We start from the raw sequence: 22,380 nt of genomic DNA, 5'->3' as shown, positions 1-22,380 counted from the left end.
TAGATGGGAAAATGGTCACTACCACACAGGTCAGGATGCATTCTCCAGTGGAGGGATGGGACAAGTCCGGGGCTGCAAAGAGAGAGATCGATGGCTGAGAACGAGCCCTGGGCCACACTGAAATGCGTGGGAGCACCCGTGTTCAAGAGGCTAAGGTCGAGCTGAGCCAACAAATGCTCCACGGCACGACCGCGGTCATCGGAGACAGTCCCACCCCATAGAAGGTTGTGGGCATTGAAATCGCCCAGTAACAAGAAAGGTGGCGGCAATTGGGCCAGCAGAGCAGCCAGCTCATGCTGCGCGACATCACCATACGGTGGAAGGTAAAGACTGCAGACGGTAATAGCCTGTGGCGTCCACACCCTAACAGCGACAGCCTCTAAAGCCATTTGTAGAGGGACAGACTTGCTGTGAAGAGAGGTAAGGACATAGATGCAGACGCCACCAGACACCCTTGCATAAGCTGCTCGGTTCTTATAATAACCCCGATAGCCACGGAGGGCGGGGGTTCGCATTGCTGGAAACCAAGTTTCCTGCAGAGCAATGCAGAGAAAAGGATGAAGGCTGATAAGTTGTTGGAGCTCAGCTAGATGGTGGAAGAAACCACCGCAGTTCCACTGGAGGATGTTATTGGCCATGTCTGAGAGAGGCGTGACGGGACTTTGAAGACAGATTACGCCGCTGGGTCACCTGCTGCCTCCAATAGAGCACCGGTGTTGGCGCTATCCATGGCGTCTGAGGGACCAGCGAGATCGAGGTCCTCAGCGGACGCCAGAATCTCTACCTTGTCCTCAGACGCAGAGTTTGTAGGAAGCGGTGGGACGGGTGCCACCGCAATGTCGGTATTCTTGGGGACTTTCTTCTGCTTCTGTTTCAGTTTCTCGCATTGTGCCTTCGGTGGTTCAGGCTTGGGGGGCTTCACAGGGTCAGTCTCAGGGACGGACGACGACTGTGAGGCCCTACGACCAGGGACTGGTGGTTGTTTGAGCCACTTGTGGGTGTCTGCTGTGCCGCTGGTCGGAAATTGCGAAGGGAGGTCCCCAAGGGACCCCTTCCTTGCGAGAGGAGTCGAAGAAGTCTTACGCTTCTCCGGCTGGGAAGGGGGAACTGATGTCCCGGAATGTTGGGGGGGTGTTGCTCCTGAAGTAGATGGAGCAGGAGCAACAGGTTGTGAAGGGCCCCCCACAAGCAAGGGGGCTGGTGGATTCTGACCGATCTGAGAGCCGATTCGGGACGATGGGAGAACCGTCGTGACAGCAGCGGCGTAAGTGGATGTCATTGCCACAGGATGGAGCCGCTCATATTTCCGCCTAGCCTCAGGGTATGTCAGGCGGTCCAGGGTCTTATATTCCATTATCTTCCTTTCTTTCTGGAATATCCTACAGTCCGGCGAGCAGGGGGAATGCTGTTCTCCGCAGTTAACACAGATAGGAGGCGGGGCACATGGAGTATTGGGATGCGAAGGACGTCCACAATCCCGACACGTGATGCTGGAAGTACAGCGAGATGACATGTGCCCGAACTTCCAGCACTTAAAACACCGCATCGGAGGAGGGATATATGGCTTCACATCACAACGGTAAACCATCAGCCTAACCTTTTCGGGTAAGACATCACCCTCGAAGGCCAAGATGAAGGCACCGGTGGCCACCTGATTATCCCTCGGACCCCGATGGACGCGCCGGACAAAGTGAACACCTCGTCGTTCAAGGTTGGCGCGTAATTCATCGTCGGACTGCAGAAGAAGATCCCTGTGGAATATAATACCCTGGACCATGTTGAGACTCTTATGCGGCGTGATGCTAACTGAAACATCCCCCAACTTGTCACAATTGAGCAACATCCGTGACTGGGCAGAGGATGCCGTTTTGATGAGCACAGAACCAGAGCACATCTTGGACAAGCCCTCCACCTCCCCGAACTTGTCCTCTAAATGCTCCACAAAAAACTGGGGCTTGGTCGACATAAACGAGTCCCCATCAACCCGCGTACATACGAGGTACCGGGGGGAATATTCCCCACTGCTATCTTTAGCCAGGCGTTCCTCCCATGGAGTGGGCAGGGAGGGAAACGATCTCTGATCAAATTTCTTCCCGTTGAGGGTAGACCTCGATCGCTTAGAGACTGCTGGTGGAGGCCCACCAGCGAGAGACGATGTACCACGCTTCATTGCGGGTCATCCGCCCTGATGCCACCCACTCCAACCAGGGGCTCTCCCCACTGGCGCCACCCAGCCGCAGCAAAGACCGCCTGGCAGGATGGCCTTTGCCGGGGGTCCCGATGCCCCAGAGGGATAAGCATCTACTCCTCGGCATACGTGGGGAGGTAGCAGCTCAGGCATCAGCAGTGCGATCCCTGTGTAGTCAGGGGGCTACCACCACAACGGACTAGCTACCGTGCTGGATGTCGGGTGTCGAAATATCCATGTACATCATGAGGGCAAAGATGGAAGAGCACATTGGAGGGAATGTATGCCACCCAGTGGCATACATTCCACTGGGATGTGGATGTGGCCGGAAGCTCGATGTAAGTCCAACTCCATGAAAAATCAGGTGTGCCAGATCTTAGGGCAAGATGGATTTAAGATGCACCACGTAAGGTGTCCTTCCCCAAATGGTACGCACTAACGGAAAAATTTAGAAATGGAGTGGTCAAACCCCTTAGGGGACCATCACATTAAACGCCGAAACAGTTGAGACTCCTTTTAGTCGCCTCTTACGACAGCATTGCACAAAGATCTTGCTAGTGTAGACGATGGCTCATGGAGGAAGAAAGTAGACAACATTGGTAAGCTTAGCACAGACTATAGATAGAATTATAAATGAGGATGTCTGTTGATGAAAATGATGGTTTTGGCACCAATTTCAATTATAGTGATTAGAACTTGATGGAATTGGACCACTGACACCTAAGTTGGTGCATGTCAACATACAAAGAATTAACACTTTCATTCTGTATCATAGTAAGCACTCATTTCTTTATTTCATTCTATGAATGTTGATAGTGTGTTTTTGTTTACATTACTATATGAAGTTTTTATACACAGCTATTGTGGTAACAAATCGGAACAATTTCTCTTAGACACTGTCATTAACTTTGGTTGTTATTTATTAATGTCGCAGTTTCATATATCAGCATACACTTTTTCTCTGTAGTTGTTTTCTTGATTGCCAGAAACATGTTCTTTGTTATACTTACGTATACATTATTATGCAACTGCTTATATACATGGCAATTGTAACCTACATTTGCAGAACATCCTGCGGTGCCAAGTATAGCGACCTCGCAATTGCAGTGAAGCCAACTACACATGAGCTTCAAGTTAAAGTGACATGTTTCATCGGACTGGCAGTAGGGTGTAAACTACTTCGCCACCTTATTCATTAAAACTGTGTGTGTGTGTGTGTGTGTGTGTGTGTGTGTGTGTGTGTGTGGTCAATCAAATGAATGCTTAACCGATCTATCCGCTAGCATTCCCCCCCCCCCCCCCCCCCGCCACACACACACACACACACACACACACACACACACACACACACACACACACACACACACACACACACCAATGCCACATTGCCGACAATAGTAATCGTTTTGTTTTTGTGCTCTGTTACAATCACTTGTTTCAACTTGTGACACAAAATTCCTAAATGTAAACATGAGACAGATAAATACAACACAAATAAAAGGTTAGAGGAAGGTGAATCTGCATCCAAGTAATCTAATGAGTATAAGATTGGTAACACAAAAATTACAGATATAAAAAGCAAAAGAGGAGCATCACAAATTTTATATATAAGTTTAATTTTACTAATGGATCGGCAAGTCGTAAAACTATGAAGCTTATCATGAACATGGACCTAGATGATGCTGTTTCGAAGTGTTTTACACAAAAAAGATCACAAAGAGAATATATCTTCATTCCCAATTGAAAAAAAAATGTTAAATGGCAATTCAATCTAACGAAACTCTTGGAAGACTATCAAATTTTAAAGCAAGCACAGGCTGATTAAAATGCTTTAGATCAAGACACATCATCTGTAAACTCCAAATACAATGTCTGAGACCAGTATGGACTGAAGCTGTGACTCACTTACCAAGAGAAAGTCTGATGTACAAGTTGAGCAAACAATATTTCATACACAAACTATGAATACTGTACAGCCAAGTACACTGGAGAAAAGACAGTCACTATGCAATGAAACCTTTATGCCTCTTCATTCCCAATTACATTTTTAATCCATTCTTGTACACCCATTTTGACTACTACTTTCTGCCAAAACTACGTGACAGCCATATCTTGCTCAAAGTTCAGCATTTAAAGCCAAAATTTATCAGAACAAATTCACTTGCCTTGAAAATGAGTTCTGTAGGAATGCCATGGATAATGAGTTCATACAATTTCTCTCGAATTATCCCAATCTGTCTAGGTGTTTGCTCTGCAACCATGAGGTCTGACACACCTTGTAAAAACACCAACCAGTCTGGCAACTGCACTGGCGAATCTGCGGTTGGAGTATTCCTGTGTAAGGAAAAAAAATATTTATTCAGTGTTTCATTCATTCCTTCATACATTTAGTTCCCTAAATCTCATCATTACAAAGAGCCCTCTGGAATGTGGAACAAAGTAAGTTACACTTTAGAAGGCAAAAACAGCTACTGCAGTAAAGCAACTAACATAAAATTGTAGCTAGTGCTAATCTACTGAGAACTGAAATTTATAGGAACACACACACACAGGGTGAGTTTGACACGTGCAGAAAATTGTCTGCAGCAAGTAACATAATTAGCACACAAAAATACCCCTAACAATTTTTTTTTCTCCAATAATTATGTCAAAGCTTTTTTAGTTAGAGGAACGACCTTTGGAAACTGTGCTGGAACAGGTAGCTGTGAGCAGATGTCAGAAAAAGGCTCAACGAAATTATTTAGTTATATGTTGTTCTTTCTTACTCAAGTCAGAGTAACTTTACAAGCATTTGTTAGAGTGGAAAATTGTACATAACTTCTAAGTCCTTTTCAGCATTACATGAATGTAGTTTCATTTTTTGTACGTACCAAAATGTCTCTCTTCATTTTTGGTACGTACCAAAATCTCTCTCTCTCTCTCTCTCTCTCTCTCTCTCTCTCTCTGTGTGTGTGTGTGTGTGTGTGTGTGTGTGTGTGTGTGCCTCTTACACTATCCTACTGCTGTTTTTCTTTACTAAACATTTATCTAACTTACGGCTTTCAATACTTGGAAAGTTGAAAACATGTTTAATAATTATTTCAATGATTTATAAAAGGAGTGGCTTTTAAGGTACTCTCTTGTCTGCGTATTTCCAATTTCCTGCCCGAATCCATTATCCACCTGTTGTAGATTTTAGAACCTGAACACAATATTCCATCCTGAACCCTAGATACAGAAGCAGGGTCAATTAGGAAATTACTTTTACTTCTAATATTGTAGTTGTGGATTTTACAGTTTATCCTAAATTCACTTTTATTGTTAACCACAAATATCATTTGAGCGCAGTCAGCCACAGCATGCCAGACTGTATGCATGCTGTCCAGCATGTATCAGCTTTGTCAGGTTCATTTTGGCTATGCTCAGTCCTTCTCAGAATTACTCGGTATGAGGTGACTGCAATGTAATGCTGTTTCCTCCAGCCATTCATGTGGCTTTTTTTTTTTTTTTTTTTTTGGTTGGCACGACTTTATTCTGTTTGTGAAGGCAGTGCTGTTTATCCCTAGCTATTTGCTCATGGTATAAAGACAGTTTGAACGTCCAATGGCTATTGCAATGGGATGTACACTAAAAAAAGAGGCAGTCTAGTGGCCTACAAAATGAGTGGGAATCACAACTTTTTTTCAAAGATAAGAATGCTAATTCTCAATGTTTATTATGCAGCTGTATTATCATCTGGCACAAAAATTAGCTACAAAACAACTTTACAACACCTTTGTATGCCAGCTTTGTAGAGGATGGTGGTTGAAACGTCAGGTGGTCAATTTCAAGTACACAGCAGTACACCTTCAGCCATAAATTTTGAACTCTTTATTAATGTAATAGGATAGATTAAAAAAATCTGCTCACCAAGCAGCAGAAGAAGAACACACATAAAAAAGTTTTACTTATGCAAGCTTTCGGAGCCAAGGGCTCCTTCTTCCGGCACTAGGGTTGAAGTGGAAGAAATAGGGGTGAAGGAAAAGGACTGGAGAGATTTAGGAAAAAGGGCACAGTTTGGAAAGTCACCCAGAACTCATTGTTAGTGGAGACTTAGCGGACAGGATGAGAAGGCATCAGTCTTTCCTTCTTATCACATACAGTAAGTCTGCCCCGTCTCAGGATTCTGGATGACTTTTCCAAACTCTGCCCTTTTTCCTAAATCTCTCCAGTCCTTTTCCTTTACCCCTTTCTTCCCCTTCAACCCTTCTGCCGCAAGAAGGAGCCACTGAGTCTTAAGGCTTGCATAGTGTGGGGAAGCAAGCTGGTATCTTTTTATTTCCTCTCTTGTTTTGCTATCTGCCTCCTTGAAATTCATTTTTTCATTTTTGACTAATTATCATTGACATACGTGAGTATAATCTGCATTTTCATAAAAGAGAAAGGTTGGCCCTCAGTTTTAAAGAATACAGCACCAGATCTAGTTTTGTGCTTAGTTTTATGTATGTAATTGATTTTCTAATTTATTTCAACTATTTCTAGTTAATATCTTTTGTTATAGGATGAAATCAGTAATTGTTTTGTAACTTAAATTCTATTGTTGACTCATAAACAAATATAAATTCTTTACTAATTATAAACATTTGGAGGATCAACTAATAGTATTCTTGAAGGATCTATTTGGCTCTATTTGAAAACATGTTAGCAAAGCCAGCCCTTAATTAATTCCAAAGTAATTACTAGTTTTGTCAAAAGTATTGTCTGCATAACTACAAGGTGTACAACTTTGCTTCCACCGTTTTTTCCCTAATATTTGAGGCTTTAATGAAACAAGCTGGTTACACATGTATCATTCAAAGTATTTTCCATCGCTGGCCACTACTTTCTCCCATCTTTCGGGCAGTGTACGATTCTCGCGCCGAAAAAATTGTTCATCTTTTGAAGCGATCCACGAATCGATCCAATTTTTGACTTCTTCATGAGATTGGAAGTGTTGGTCAGCCAGGCCATGCACCACTGATCTAAACAGGTGACAGTCACAGGGAGCAATGTCTGCAGAATACGGCGGGTGGAGTAGGACTTCCCATTTTAAAGCTTCCAAGTACGTTTTGACCTCTTTTTCAACGTGGGGTTGAGTGGTGTTGTGCTGCAAAATCACTTTATCGTGCCTCTCGCTGTATTGTGGCCTTTTGTCTTTTAATGCTCTGCTCAAACGCATTGTATTCAATAACGGGCACCTGTGATTGTTTCACTTAGTTTTAACACCTTACGGTACACGACTCCAAGCTAGTCCCACCAAATGCAGAGCATGATCTTGGAGCCAGGAATATTCGGTTTGCCCATTGATATGGAAGCATGGCCGGGATATCCCCATGATTTTTGCCTTTAGGTTTATCGTAATGAACCCATTTTTCGTCCCCGGTCACAATGCAATGCAGAAATCCCTTCCGTTTTTGCCGCTGAAGCAACTGTCAAAAACACACAAATGCAATACAATGTCTCTTGTTTTCAGCTCACACGGTACCCAAGTTCCTTCTTTCTGAATCATGCCCATAGCCTTGAGACGTTTTGAAATGGCTCTCACTAATTGTGCCAATTCATCTTGAAGCACTTGCCCGCAAAAGGCAAAGGTCCCGAGTTCGAGTCTCGGTCCGGCACACAGTTTTAAACTGCCAGGAAGTTTCATATCAGTGTACGCTGCACAGTGAAAACCTCATTCTGGAATTCAGCTTGATTTTGACACTAGTCTTCACTCAGCACTGTCTCCAATTCTGCATCTTCAAATACATTCTCTCTTCCACCACTGTGTCAGTCTACAACATTAAAATCACCTTTCTTGAAGCATTGAAACACTCACGACATATTCTTTCACTAATAACGTCCTTACCATACGTACTTGAGAGCATTCGATGAGACTCAGCCACTGTTTTCTTCATACTGAAACAAAACAGTAACACCTCCTGCAACTGATGGGAATTAGGCTCGTAAACGGACATTTTCAATCAAGAACAACTTTACGATGCAGACACAAATTGACTAATGTTTGAATGAGGTTATGTTGACCGAGGTCCTGACATCTGTGATCTGTTTCTTTCGACGGCTACTTACCGTTGTTGCAACCTATTGGAAAAAGGCGGAAGCAAAGTTGTACACCTTGTATATCTGTTAATTTCATCATATAAACAAATAATTCAGTCTAACCCTTGTAGTAGAAGAAACTGTTAAGAGAAACGAATTTTTCGATGTACTCAGTTAAGTTTTAATTGTAATTTATGTAACTTAAACACCAAACAATGTATAGTTTCAGTACCTATTATTGTGGTGATATATATAAGCGCTCGATTTTTGGTCCCGAGTCAGCCAGTCCACGGCAGAGTTTCAGACAAGGAACCCCTATTGGTTAGATCAACAAAATTGCATAAACTTAACAGTGAAATAAGTATAACACAAATAGGCCGTGTGTTGAAACAATATCCTGGTTAAAAACACAATTTCTCCCGCATGAAATTACGTATAATGCGGGTGAAAATACATCCGTGTTAAGCAACAGTATACTGTCCCTTGGAGCTGTAAAACCTATCAGTCCTTTGAATCTTAAAGGTCTTATACCGGCGGAGGATGTTCCAGCACTTTAGGAAACGAAATCCAGGAAAAACAATGCATTTGGAAATATGTTTGATGCGAGACAATATGCACACAGTTTATTTTTGTATTGCGGAAATATATACACAAATTCCACAAATTACAGCACAGTAGCTTCCGTAGCTCTAAAATAGAGATTGTGTTGAGCGATGTGCTTTTGTCAGCCAGTCATAGCTCATGTCACGTGGTCTCACTAGCGAATGATGGCAGTTATTCCGAGCACAAGGCCTACGAGAAAGACAGGCCGTGGCGCATACGTTACGAAAGTAGGCCAAGCTCGCTCAACTCAGCAAAGTGCGTTTCTACACCAGTTAACCCGTAACTAGATTTGTATGTACGAACGAGAATTGCATCGTCTATTGGAATGCACTATTATTGAATCTTACCATTGTTAGTCCTACAATGATAGGAAATCCGTAGGCCTACTAACAGGCTCTAATTTGGCAATTAAAATCATGCCAAAATGATTATCAGTTGCATAAGGCACCACATCTATGAAAGGAGAACTGTTACGGAGAAGAGACTAAATGCTATAAACGAGCGGTTATACCATTTCTATTGAGACTTGATTTTAAATTTTGTTGTACAAATAGTAATCAGTAAGACTTCATAATAACGGATTCCAGTACAAGATGCAATTCTCGTTAGTATGCATGCACCCAGTTGTGAGTATGCACGTACCCAGTTCCGAGTTAACAGATTTAGAAATGCATTTTGCCCGCTGCGTTAAGGGAACGAGCGAGCTCAGGCCGTTCTTCATGACGTACATGCCGCAGCCTGTCTTTCTCGTGGGCCTCGTTCAGAGCATAAGACATGTTATGCAATCAACCACTAGCAGCATCACTGTTAAGTAGCGTGACCATATGAAGACGAAAGGTTAATGGGTTAAAGAAATGTAAGTACACTATATCTTCATGAAAAGCTGAACTTTCATATACAATATTGGGCATTAACAATGTTTGCTGTTTTTTTCTCAGAGGGCATGGTTAGGCAGGAACCTAAGAATGCTTCGGAAACTGAACTGCTGTATTTAATGTATTTCGTAAAAGTACTTTCGTACTACGCAAACATGCAGTTCAAATGGCGATGCAAATCAATGATCTTTCCAAAATGCATTGTTTTTTGCTGGATTTCATTTCCTAAAGTCCTCGGAAGTATAAAACCCCTAACCTTTCCATAAGCCGTTTTCCAATAACACAATTAATTTAGTTTTTATTTCTTGATCATGGCTGCAGTGATTTAGGAGAACCTTTACAAAGTGAAGTTTATACTTAGCTGTAGTGGGTGCCATGTTTTCTCGAAGAGTGATGCAACAACTTTTACGCTGTTTTTATTTGAAACTCCGAATGTATTGTACAACATTTAAACACCCACTGACGTAAGGCTGCGAGCACTCACAGCTAGGTCTGGGGATCTTTGCGAGCATTCTGCGTTCTGCCTGACTGGGACTGGAGTGGCAATGAAGGATGGGACAGAATAGGAGAGCAGTCACCACAGCGTCAGCTGGTCAATGCAAAGCAATCCAGTGACTGGATGAAGTGGGAAGAGACATCGCTGCGAGCTGAGATGGCGAGGTGAGGTGACCGAGCCAGCAATCGATCACACGAAAGGCGAGCCATCGCTTTCAGCAGCTAACATCGTTATATGCCTGCTCAAAATCCCAATACCGTGAAACGCCATAATAATACAGCCGTTGTTACCGAGATTAAATACAAATAAAACAATTGCTGTTTACACATCCAATGCCAAAAAATATAACTTGGTATATGTAAAGAGAAAAAAAACATCGAGACAGTATTATAGGAAAATACTAGCTGGCAGGGAAGTGGTAAACAATAACATTACGTAAGTTAGTCAGTAATTAAAGGAGGAAAATCTGGAGGAAGAGTCTTAAAATACTTGTTTATTGAACCGAGTACCATGTTCTTCAGATGATCAGATTACGGTGTAGTTAGCATGTTTCGGGTTGTTTTTGTGCTCTATCTTTGCAACAAACATTCGCAGATACAGAAGCAGTTACTAGAGCGCACTCCGCAACGTCTACGTTCTCCAGCCATCGGATCACGCAAAACTTCAAGGGCAACCTTTCCAATTCCGTGGTCCAAATATACAGAGCTACTCTGGCATGGAAATCCTTAAATAGGTTTTACAAGGCATGTACAAACTGAATTATCATCCAGAGTGTTTCCTTTGCTGCGGACTTGATTAGCAGAAAAATATGGAGAGGAGGCTTGCAAGTATGTCAAAGAACAGCAAGAAAACAAAGCGTGAAGACAACAATAACAGCTGAAGAGCATTTATTACGTTTCTAGGTACGGAGGGATACATAAAAAGCGACATTATCAGTATACTGGATGTCAAGTAAAACCATATTTTAAAATTAAGCGGGTAAATCATTCCTCTACAAGTAAATCAACATGTACGCTGGTACAGAATCTAGGCTTTAAATTAAAATCAGTATACGTACAACAGAAGGTGTACCAAGCCCTAAAGCACTTCGGAAATTTTACATACAGCAGAGTGCCTCAGTTGTAAAGTAACTGGGAGCCAAGTCATTCGTAACCGGCAGACTTCTTAACTTAGAAATCGTGGATGGCAGACGAGAGCAAGTAACCAATAGCAGCCGATACAGAGACAGAGAGAAAGAGAAAGAGAGAGAGAGAGAGAGAGAGAGAGAGAGAGAGAGAGAGAGAAGAACTTTGATCGATGAGTGTGGTGGCCTTAATATCTTTCGTCTTTATAATTGAGGTGCTGTACTGTAAATGTAAAATTAGCTAGAAACTTGAAACAGATTACTGGAGTAAGACTGGCTGATAAGCCTTGTCATTCATAGTTTCTTCGAGGGTCAATAAGCGCAACGCTACTAATAATATCATAATTAGCGCCGATTGTTGCTTGGCCGAGACAGTGTTTTCAAACGTGCCTCGCTAGCTTTTCAGATCACACAGTCTGTCAGTTGTCAGTGTGCTCGGCTCATCTGTTGAATGCAGTTCTGCACACGTGCGGGACAAAGTTTTATAAACTGACAAGGTAGGTAACACTCACTGTGTCATATTTCATTATGCATAATACTGAGGCGCAGCCTTATTTCATCCATCGTTCCTCTTTCTCCAATAAAGGTTGCCCACCAACAATCACTACGACTGCGCCATGTCGATTGGTTTTCAAGATAGCTGGCTTTCAGATCCAGCATTCAAGGACTGGTTGGTGAAAGTACCCACAGACCTTTATAGTGCTAAATGTGGATTATGTCCAGGGACCCTCATTAACATCCGTACCATGGGAAGATCGGCTCTTGCAAGTCACATGACAAAATCCAAGAAGCATGTCGCGAAAGCAGCTGCCATGAGAAGCACAGCCGGAAGCGACCACTTCAACCCAGCAGACAGATTCTACTTCCACTACCACACCTGCGGATTCAGCTGGGTCAACAACAGTGGCATTGGCCGCTGGAAATGTTGCGCCTCCACAGAAGGATGTCACTGCAATGTCAAAACCCAGGGGTAAACTGAAAGGAATTGATCGGATGACAATATAGGACGAAGTAACAAAGGCAGATGATGAAGAAATTGATAAAATGTATGATGAGATAAAAGAAATTATTCAGATAGTAAAGGGAGATGAAAATGAAATAGTCATGGGTGAGTGGAATTCGATAGTAGGAAAACGGAGAGAAGGAAATGTAGTAGGTGAATACGGATTGGGGGTAAGAAATGAAAGAGGAAGCCGCCTGGTAGAATTCTGCACAGAGCATAACCTAACCATAGCTAACACTTGGTTCACGAATCATAAAAGAAGGTTGTATACATGGAAGAATCCTGGAGAAACTAGAAGGTATCAGATAGATTATATAATGGTAAGACTGAGATTTACGAGTCAGGTTTTAAATTGTAAGACATTTCCAGGGGCAGATGTGGACTCTGACCACAATCTACTGGTTATGAACTGTAGATTAAAACTGAAGAAACTGTAAAAAGGTGGGAATTTAAAGAGATGGAACCTGGATAAACAGACTAAACCAGAGGTTGTACAGAGTTTCAGGGAGAGCATAAGGGACCAATTGACAGGAATGGGGGAAAGAAATACAGTAGAAGAAGAATGGGTAGCTTTGAGGGGTGAAGTATTGAAGGCAGCAGAGGATCAAGTAGGTAAAAAGACGAGGGCTAGTAGAAATCCTTGGTTAACAGAAGAAATATTGAATTTAACTGATGAAAGGAGAAAAACACAAAAATGCAGTAAATGAAGCAGGCAAAAAGGAATACAAACGTCTCAAAAATGAGATCGACAGGAAGTGCAAAATGGCTAAGCAGGGATGGCTAGAGGACAAATGTAAGGATGTAGAGGCGTATCTCACTAGGGGTAAGATAGATACTGCCGACAGGAAAATTAAAGAGACCTTTGGAGAAAAGAGAACCACTTAAATGAATATCAAGAGCTCAGATGGAAACCCAGTTCTAAGCAAAGAAGGGAAAGCAGAAAGGTGGAAGGAGTATATAGTCTATACAAGGGCGATGTACTTGAGGACAAGATTATGGAAATGGAAGAGGATGTAGATGAAGATGAAATGGGAGATATAATACTGCGTGAAAAGTTTGACAGAGCACTGAAACACCTGAGTCGAAATAAGGCCCCGGGAGTAGACAACATTCCGGGAGTAGACAACATTCCATTAGAACTACTGACAGCCTTGGGAGAGCCAGTCCTGACAAAACTCTACCATCTGGTGAGCAAGATGTATGAGACACGTGAAATACCCTCAGACTTCAAGAAGAATATAATAATTCCAATTCCAAACAAAGTAGGTGTTGACAGATGTGAAAATTACCGGACTATCAGTTTAATAAGTCACACCTGCAAAATACTAACATGAATTCTTTACAGACGAATGGAAAAACTGGCAGAAGTCGACCTCGAGGAAGGTCAGTTTGGATCCGTAGAAATATTGTAAGACATGAGGCAATACTAACCCTATGACTTATCTTAGAAGAAAGATTAAGGAAAGGCAAACCTATGTTTCTAGCATTTGTAGACTTAGAGAAAGCCTTTGACAATGCTGATTGGAATACTCTCTTTCAAATTCTGAAGGTGGCAGGGGTAAAATACAGGGAGCGAAAGGCTATTTACAATTTGTACAGAAATTACGATTTGTACAGAAAACAGATAGCAGTTATAAGAGTCGAGGGGCATGAAAGGGAAGCAGTGGTTGGGAAGGGAGTGAGACAGGTTTGTAGCCTATCCCCAATGTTATTCAATCTGTATATTGAGCAAGCTGTAAAGGAAACAAAAGAAAAATTCGGAGTACGAATTAAAATCCATGGAGAAGAAATAAAAACTTTGAGGTTCGCCGATGACATTGTAACTCTGTCGGGGACAGCAAAGGACCTGCAAGAGCAGCTGAACAGAATGGACGGTGTCTTGAAAGGAGGATATAAGATGAACATCAACAAAAGCAAAACGAGGATAATGGAATGTAGTCGAATTAAGTCGGGTGATGTTGAGGGAATTAGATCAGGAAATGAGACACTTAAAGTAGTAAAGGAGTTTTGCTATTTAGGGAGCAAAATAACTGATGATGGTCGAAGTAGAGAGTATATAAAATGTAGACTGGCAATTGCAAGGAAAGCGTTTCTGAAGAAGAGAAATTTGTTAACAATGAGTATTGATTTAAGTGTCAGGAAGTCGTTTTGTATGGACTGTAGCCATGTATGGAAGTGAAACATGGACGGTAAATAGTTCGGACAAGAAGAGAATAGAAGCTTTCGAAATGTGATGCTACAGAAGAATGCTGAAGATTAGATGGGTAGATCACATAACTAATAAGGAGGTACTGAAGAGAATTGGTGTGAAATGGAGTTTGTGGCACAACATGACTAGAAGAAGGGATAGGTTGGTAGCGCATATTCCGAGGCATCAAGGGATCGCCAATTTTGTATTGGAGGGCAGTGTGGAGGGTAAAACTCGTAGAGGGAGACCAAGAGATGAATACACTAAGCAGATTCAGAAGGATGTAGGTTGCAGTAGGTACTGGGAGATGAAGAAGCTTGCACAGGATAGAGTAGCATGGAGAGGTGTATCAAACTGGTCTCAGGACTGAAGACCACAACAACAACAACAACAACAACAACAAACAACAAAGGCGGAAATATTGTGGTGTTTGGAGTGCATCATTTCACACAAGTCACTGTGTAGGTCTGCGAACGACGTGTTATTTTTCCCCGCAATGTTCCCTGACAGTGAAGTGGCCAAGAGAATGCGTTTACAAAAGCACAAAATCGGTTATATCGTGCAATATGGACTAGCTCCCTTCTTGAGTCTGAAATTAAAGCTGACCTCATACACGCATCACGGATTGTTGTTTGTTTTGACAAATCCTCGAACAAGGTGTGCAAAAGAATCCAGATGGACATTTTAGTGTGTTATTGGGACATTTAAAAAAAAATCTGGTGTGCACGCATCGGCTTTTCTAGGCAGTTCGACAGCAGCTGAGCTACTTGAGTCCTTCAAGAAAAAAATTCCCGGCGAAGCAATGAAAAAACTTTTACAAGTATCGAAGGACGGCCCTAACGTCAAACTCGCGTTCTTAAGGGAATTTAAAAAATTTCTGAAAGAAATTGAAGGGGTAGACACCGTTTTATTGGAAATTGGAACGTGTGGGCTTCACGTTGTTCACGGCGCCTTCAAGTCCGCAATTCAGGAAACAGTGGATGATAATTCAGTTTTTACCTGCCTTGAACAATCTTTTTAAGGATGTCCCTGCCAGAAGAGCTCTGTATATTTTGACAACAGAATCGGAACTGTTTCCCTTGAAGTTTTGCGCGATCCGATGGCTGGAGAATGTGGACATTGCTGAGCGTACTCTAGTAATGCTTCTGTTTCTGCGAATATTTGTTGCAAAGCTGGAAGAAAAAAAACAAACCAAAATGTACTAGCTACAGGGTAGTGGAGGATCACCTCAAGGACAAGCTACTCGGTCCGAAAACTGCCTTTTTCTAAACTCATGCTGGAGACTTGATACCCTTCCTAAAGGATTTCCAATCCAATTGGCCGCTAGCACCGTTCCTCCATTCTGCTTTGAAAGAGATAACGGAGACAATGATGACACGATTTGTCCAGCCGATGAAGATCTTGCCGTCAGTTAATTTGGACAAAGAATCCAATCTTTTGGGTGTGAACCACGTCAAGATTGGGTTCACCATCAAGCATGAGTTCAGGAAGTGCAGGTCTCTCACAGCCCTTGAAATCGCAAAGTTCCGGAACGAATGCAGAAGAGGAATGATCAAGCTCGTATCAAAGTTGATGGAGAAATCTCCACTACACTTTAAGTTGACAAAAGCTGTAAGCTGCCTTTATCCCACAATAGCATGCAGGGAGGCTGGTCTCAAATGATTTCATTCCTTTCTACAGGTTTTGGTGGAGAGGAATTGGATGGATGGTGGATGTGCCGATAAAGCAGAAGTGCAATACGATTGTAAAGAAGAACTTCAAAACAAAATTCGAAACATTCAACAACAAGGAGCAACGGCTGGATGAGTTCTGGATGAAATGTCTCAAGAACCAGAATGCAACGTGCCACGAGTAGCAGAAGGCAATGGAAGTCACACTCACTTTGTTGCACAGTCAAGCAGGTGTGGAGTGAGGATTCTTGATGAACAAAGAGTGCCTCTTCGAGAATATGAGGGATCAATCTGTAGTGAGCAGAAGACTGGTGTACGACACAGTCAAGACACACGGCGGAGTCCAAGGAGTGCCTATAACAAAGTCCCTTAAACACTCTTGTAAGAAACTTATGAGATCGATATGCTGAAGACTTCAAAAATCAAAATGACGAGTCATTCAGGAAAAAGCATCATCTGACTAAAAGGAAGATTGTTGACGCAGAAATAAGACAGCTTAAAGAGAAGAAGACAAAACTTGAGGGGACCATTCAAAACACTCAGATAGAGCGAGAATCTATTACAGAACGAATCAATGCTCTCGCACACAGCTCCAAGTGAGTTATTCTCCAAAGTAAATTCCTAAATTACAGTATTTGTTGTTAAACATCGTACTTCCTTCTAAATTATTTGTTGTATTGTCTAATAATAATTAAAATGTTTCTTTAATAAAATGTTTTCAAAACAAATGAATATGATAGTGTTATTTATTTTAAACTGCTAACTCCCATAGATGTTTAAATATACATTGCAAACAATAACTTTCGCGATTCAAAAATGTTTGAAAAATAAACCTAATTTAAGAAATTAAGTATTAAAATAAAGACCAGAGGTAAAATTTAGCAACACGAAAATCCGAAAGAAAAGACTGTAAAAATGCACAAAATATTTTACGGAAGAAAATCTCTTATTATTCTAAAATGAAAGAAAGTAATTAAAGGTCTTTAACAATGACTAAACCGCAAGCTTTTGTATTCAAGTAAAAACAATAATAAAATGAGAAAAATTGAGGAATGGAAGAGGTAAAAGACATACTTGTCCTTACTTAAAGAAAATTTTAGAGTGGGGAGTATAGTAGCTGTGCTTGACACAGGTTTTCGCTCTAAAACTGAACTGATTTCGTACGAGAGCAAGGTACGGATGTCCCGCTACCTATCAATTGACTGGTGCTGCCTTCTGTTGTCCATTTATAGGATTAGTTAGAAAGAAGCAATTGCGAACGTTAGAGCTGTTCGGAGACAAAAAGACAATTCACTGGCAAAAAAAGTAGAAAAGAAGCGAACTGGTATTTCTCTGCATGCCAGAACACTTCGTCTTTTCTATACTATAGAAAAGTTGAAGTGTTCTGGCATGAAAAGACTTGTGACATTGCTCAGTAACACATTATGCACTTTTTTTGAAGGTCAATTACACATTTTGCCATCGATTGCATAATTTGTTATCTATGAAAGAACAACACTAAATACGAAAACTAACTTGAAGCTCAGTCTTTTTTTTAGCGTGTGTTACATGTTAAGTCATATCAAACACAAATGTGCCGGTAAAATTTTAAATAGTGGCATAAATGACTTATCTTCACCACTATTCAATATTTTCCAGTGATCTGTTAGAAATGTAAACAATTGTGACGTCACGCACATCGAATGCGGATTAGTTGTTACAGACATACTGCATAATCTTCGACCTAAAGCCTTTGACACTTTTTGGTGTTGGCAAACTAGTCTCTGCATTGTGTAAATTACCCATTTTCTATGCAACTGAACTTTATTTTGGTGTTATTCTCCGATTTATGTTTTATTGCTGCAATATTATTCAGCAGTTGTGGGCTAAAGTTCTTTGTCAGCGTGTCAGGTCTTACACATCAAACCTACAAAAATTTACCTGGAAACTAAACCAATGAAAAATCCCAGAATTCTGAAAAATTCCCAGGTTTTTCCCGGATGAAAAAATTCCCGTGTCTTTCCCAGATTTCCCGGATCTCCCAGATGTCCCGGGCCGTATACACCCTGACTGAAGGGTGTGCTCCAAAGCACTTGTGCCTACACCTAGTATTGTACTCGGTATCATACCTGCCACATATCGCTCCCTATTGGTGCTTTACACAGCAGGGAAACCTCCAACCTCCACATTCTGTGATGAAGCATACATGTCCTAATAGCTTGTTAACTGCTCACCTTTTCACTGTCATTCAACCAGTTTCCACAGTTGCTCATGACAGTACCACACCAACAGCCAACCAACTCCACCATTTCCGGTGCTCATTCCCATGCACTAGGATATAACAATCAGCTGCTTGTCGAAGTCACTTATGTCTGAGGATTTCCCCATTTTCTGCCCGTGTCATCAATATAACGATTCCTTAGTCACCTTTGCTTCACCTATATACTTTTCTTACTGTGTCACATGCCAGTGACGTCACCAGGTGGCATTCAATCTCACAGTATGCAGTGCTCATAAAATTTTGGGGACTCATTAATGTATGACTCCATCAATACACGAGTAGTGCCTCTAAATCTATAACATTTTCGTTTACCTAGAAGAATTTTATGATCTACAGAGTTGAAGACCTATCCAAGAACACATAAAAATACAACAGGTTAACTTTTTATATTGTTTTACCAGGGGTCTTATATTGCTTTCTCTGTAGATAAGACCAACACCGTTGTTGAAAGGTTACTGCCAGAAACGTTCTGTTATAAGCCACCTTCCCTAACACAGGAAGGAGGGAGATTGGTCTGTAATTAGAAGTCACTTGCTTAGCCTCATTTATGTGAATGGATGTTCCTAGTGCATATTTCAATCTTTCAAGAAGTAAACTTTGACTTAACCCATTACAAAGGTAACTCGATCGGAGGTGGGAGTGGGGGAGGGGAGGGGGTGGGCTGGGGTGAGGGAAAGGGGAAGATCTATAAAACAATACGAGACACAATGAATACGTGTGTACTGATAATGTCCTAGTGACTTTTTGCAATGGGACACAGTGATATGGATACAATATACAGGATGGTCCATTGATAGTGACCAGGCCACATATCTCATTAAATAAGCATCAAACAAAAAAATTACAAAGAACGAAACCCATCTAGCTTGAAGGGAAAAACCAGATGGCGCTATGGTTGGCCTGCTAGATGGCACTGCCATAGGTCAAACAGATATCAACTGCATTTTTTTAAATATGAACTCCCATTTTTGATTACATATTCGTGTAGTACGTAAATAAATATGAATGTTTTAGTTGGAAACCCTTTTTTGCTTTGTGATAGCTGGCACTATAATAGTCACAAACGTATAAATACGTGGTATCACATAACATTCTGCCAGTGCAGACGGTATTTGCTTCGTGATGCATTACCTGTGTTAAAATGGACCGTTTACCAATTGTGGAAAAGGTCGATATCGTGTTGTTGTATGGCTATTGTGATCAAAATGTACAACGGGCGTGTGCTATGTATGCTGCGCGGTATCCTGGATGACATCATCCAAGTGTCCGGACCGTTTGCCAGATAGTTACATTACTTAAGAAAACAGGAAGTGTTCAGCCACATGTGAAATGTCACCACGACCTGCAACAAATGATGATGCCCAAGTTGGTGTTTTAGCTGCTGTCATGACTAATGCGCACATCAGTAGCAGACAAATTGCGCGAGAATCGGGAATCTCAAAAACATCAGTGTTGAGAATGCTACATCAACATCGATTGCACCTGTACCATATTTCTATGCACCAGGAATTGCATGGCGACGACTTTGAACATCGTGTACAGTTCTGTCACTGGGCACAAGAGAAATTATGGGACGCTGACAGATTTTTTGCATGCATTCTATTTAGTGACGAAGAGTCATTCATCAACAGCAGTAACGTAAACCAGCATAATATGCACTACTGGGCAACGGAAAATCCACGATGGCTGCGACAAGTGGAACATCAGCGACCTTGGCAAGTTAATGTATTGTGCGGCATTATGGGAGGAAGGATAATTGGCTCCCATTTTATCGATGGCAATCTGAATGGTGCAATGTATGCTGATTTCCTACGTAATGTTCTACCGATGTTACTACAAGATGTTTCACTGCGTGACCGAATGGCGATGTACTTCCAACATGATGGATGTCCAGCACATAGCTCGCATGCGGTTGAAGCGGTATTGAATAGCATATTTCATGACAGGTGGATTGGTCATCGAAGCACCATACCATGCCCCACACGTTCACCAGATCTGACGTCCCTGGATTTCTTTCTGTGGGGAAGGTTGAAGGATATTTGCTATCGTGATCCACCAACAACGCCTGACAACATGCGTCAGTGCAGCGCATTGTCAATGCATGTGCGAACATTATGGAAGGCGAACTACTCGCTGTTGAGAGGAATGTAGTTACACGTAATGCCAAATGCATTGAGGTTGGCGGACATCATTTTGAGTATTTACTGCATTAATGTGGTATTTTCAGGTAATCACGCTGTAACAGCATGCATTCTCAGAAATGATAAGTTCACAAAGGTACATGTATCACACTGGAACAACCAAAATAAAATGTTCAAATGTACCTATGTTCTGTACTTTAATTTAAAAAAACCTACATGCTACCAACTGTTCATCTAAAATTATGAGCCATACCTTTGTGACTATTACAGCGCCAACTATCACAAAGCGAAAAAAGTGGTCCAACAAAACATTCATATTTCTTTACGTACTACAAGAATATGTAATAAAACATGGGGATTTCTATTTAAAAAAAACACAGCTGATATCCGTTTGACCTATGGCAGTGCCATCTAGCGGGCCAACCATAGCGCCATCTGGTTTCCCCCTTTAAGCTACACAAGTTTTGTTCTTTGTAGTTTTTTCGTTTGACGCTTATTTCGTGAGATATTTGGCCCGGTCACGATCAATCGACCACCCTGTATACCTTACAACTAGCTAGGAGTTGTGCATGTCTCTTTCAGTGTGTAGTGTCCCCCTAGTGATGCTACACTTAACATCAAGATAATGTGTCATGGACCCTCAGAGAGACACAGAAGACACATCTGTTCATATTGTGTGTCAGACTGTCTAATATAGCTTGCTAATCCCCGAGTGGTTGGCCACTTTCATCTATCAGAGGAAACCCAGGACCATATGCACCATAAAAAGGAACACAAATTTTTGAAGGTTTAAAAAAAAAAAAATCCAAGCCCTGGAAAACATGTAGTGGTATACACACTCACTATACGACATCACTCCAGACAGAAACACTAGTGCCACCACTTCAGTTTATTTCCACAGTACTACCATGTTGCAACATGTATCTTGCAGGTACCAGAGGAAGAGATGGCAAGAATTACTCTCCACGAAAACTGTAATCCATTCACGAACAGAACACAACACAACCATATCTGAATCTACTCCCTGAAGGCAGCACACCATGTTTGTCAAGCAACTTGATGCCCTTGCAAAAGGGGAATTCATATGGTAGATCACTGAAACATATAAATCGGCCTCTCAAAGCAAACAACACAGCCTGACTGGAAATGTGTTATCTGCAGGCTACCACAAGGTCTCTAGCCAGGGCAAGTATGATGTGATATGACATTTCAAGCACTTAACAGCAAGAAAGCATGTTGTCAACCTTGTCCTTACAGTTGCTGAATGTTTCCTCCCTCCTACAACTGGATACAGCTACAGATACTGTTGATGACGCCAGTGGAACCAGCCCGATGAGACTCCAGCTTGTATAGCACTGGCCGTTCCATTTAGCTTTGAATGAGCTACAGTGACCCAACTATCTAGTAGTCACTGTTTGCATAATTGTATACATATAGTAAACTGTGCCTGGCACATGATCAAAATTTAACAGAAACAACAGACTTTGATCCCAAAGTTGAAGACCTCTCTCCTGACAAACACCTATTCCTAAAGGAACACTCTAGGTCCATTAAATATTCATATCAGTGTTACTAGGGTTGCTTGACGGATTTGTTATAATTCAAATTCGTGCAACATGAAAGTTATTCAAGTAAACATAACACCAGTTTCATTACCAATGAAACTTTGTATGTACACCAGCATGCACATGTTCCTGTTGACTATTAGTCCAGGTTTGCAGGGTGGCTTTAATTATGAGTAATCATGAATTTCTTGCTTCTCCATAAAGATAGATATTAGCTGATTATATAAGTGGT

General features: G+C 41.6%; 1 protein-coding gene across 2 annotated transcripts in view; it reads right to left on the bottom strand.

Moving 5' to 3' along the window:
* LOC126481525 (replication factor C subunit 3) overlaps positions 1 to 22,380 on the bottom strand; it is an 88,420-nt gene that overhangs the window by 5,561 nt on the left and 60,479 nt on the right. For both annotated transcript variants that reach the window (XM_050105333.1, XM_050105331.1), the window contains exon 6: positions 4,354 to 4,522. In XM_050105333.1, the coding sequence (XP_049961290.1) occupies positions 4,354 to 4,522 (169 nt within the window). The remainder of the gene's footprint in view (positions 1 to 4,353; positions 4,523 to 22,380) is intronic.

Source organism: Schistocerca serialis, chromosome 5 (assembly GCF_023864345.2).
Source record: "Schistocerca serialis cubense isolate TAMUIC-IGC-003099 chromosome 5, iqSchSeri2.2, whole genome shotgun sequence".
Lineage (NCBI taxonomy): Eukaryota > Metazoa > Arthropoda > Insecta > Orthoptera > Acrididae > Schistocerca > Schistocerca serialis.
The sequence above is the reverse complement of the archived record's forward strand: the minus strand, read 5'-3'. Positions and strand labels throughout refer to the sequence as shown.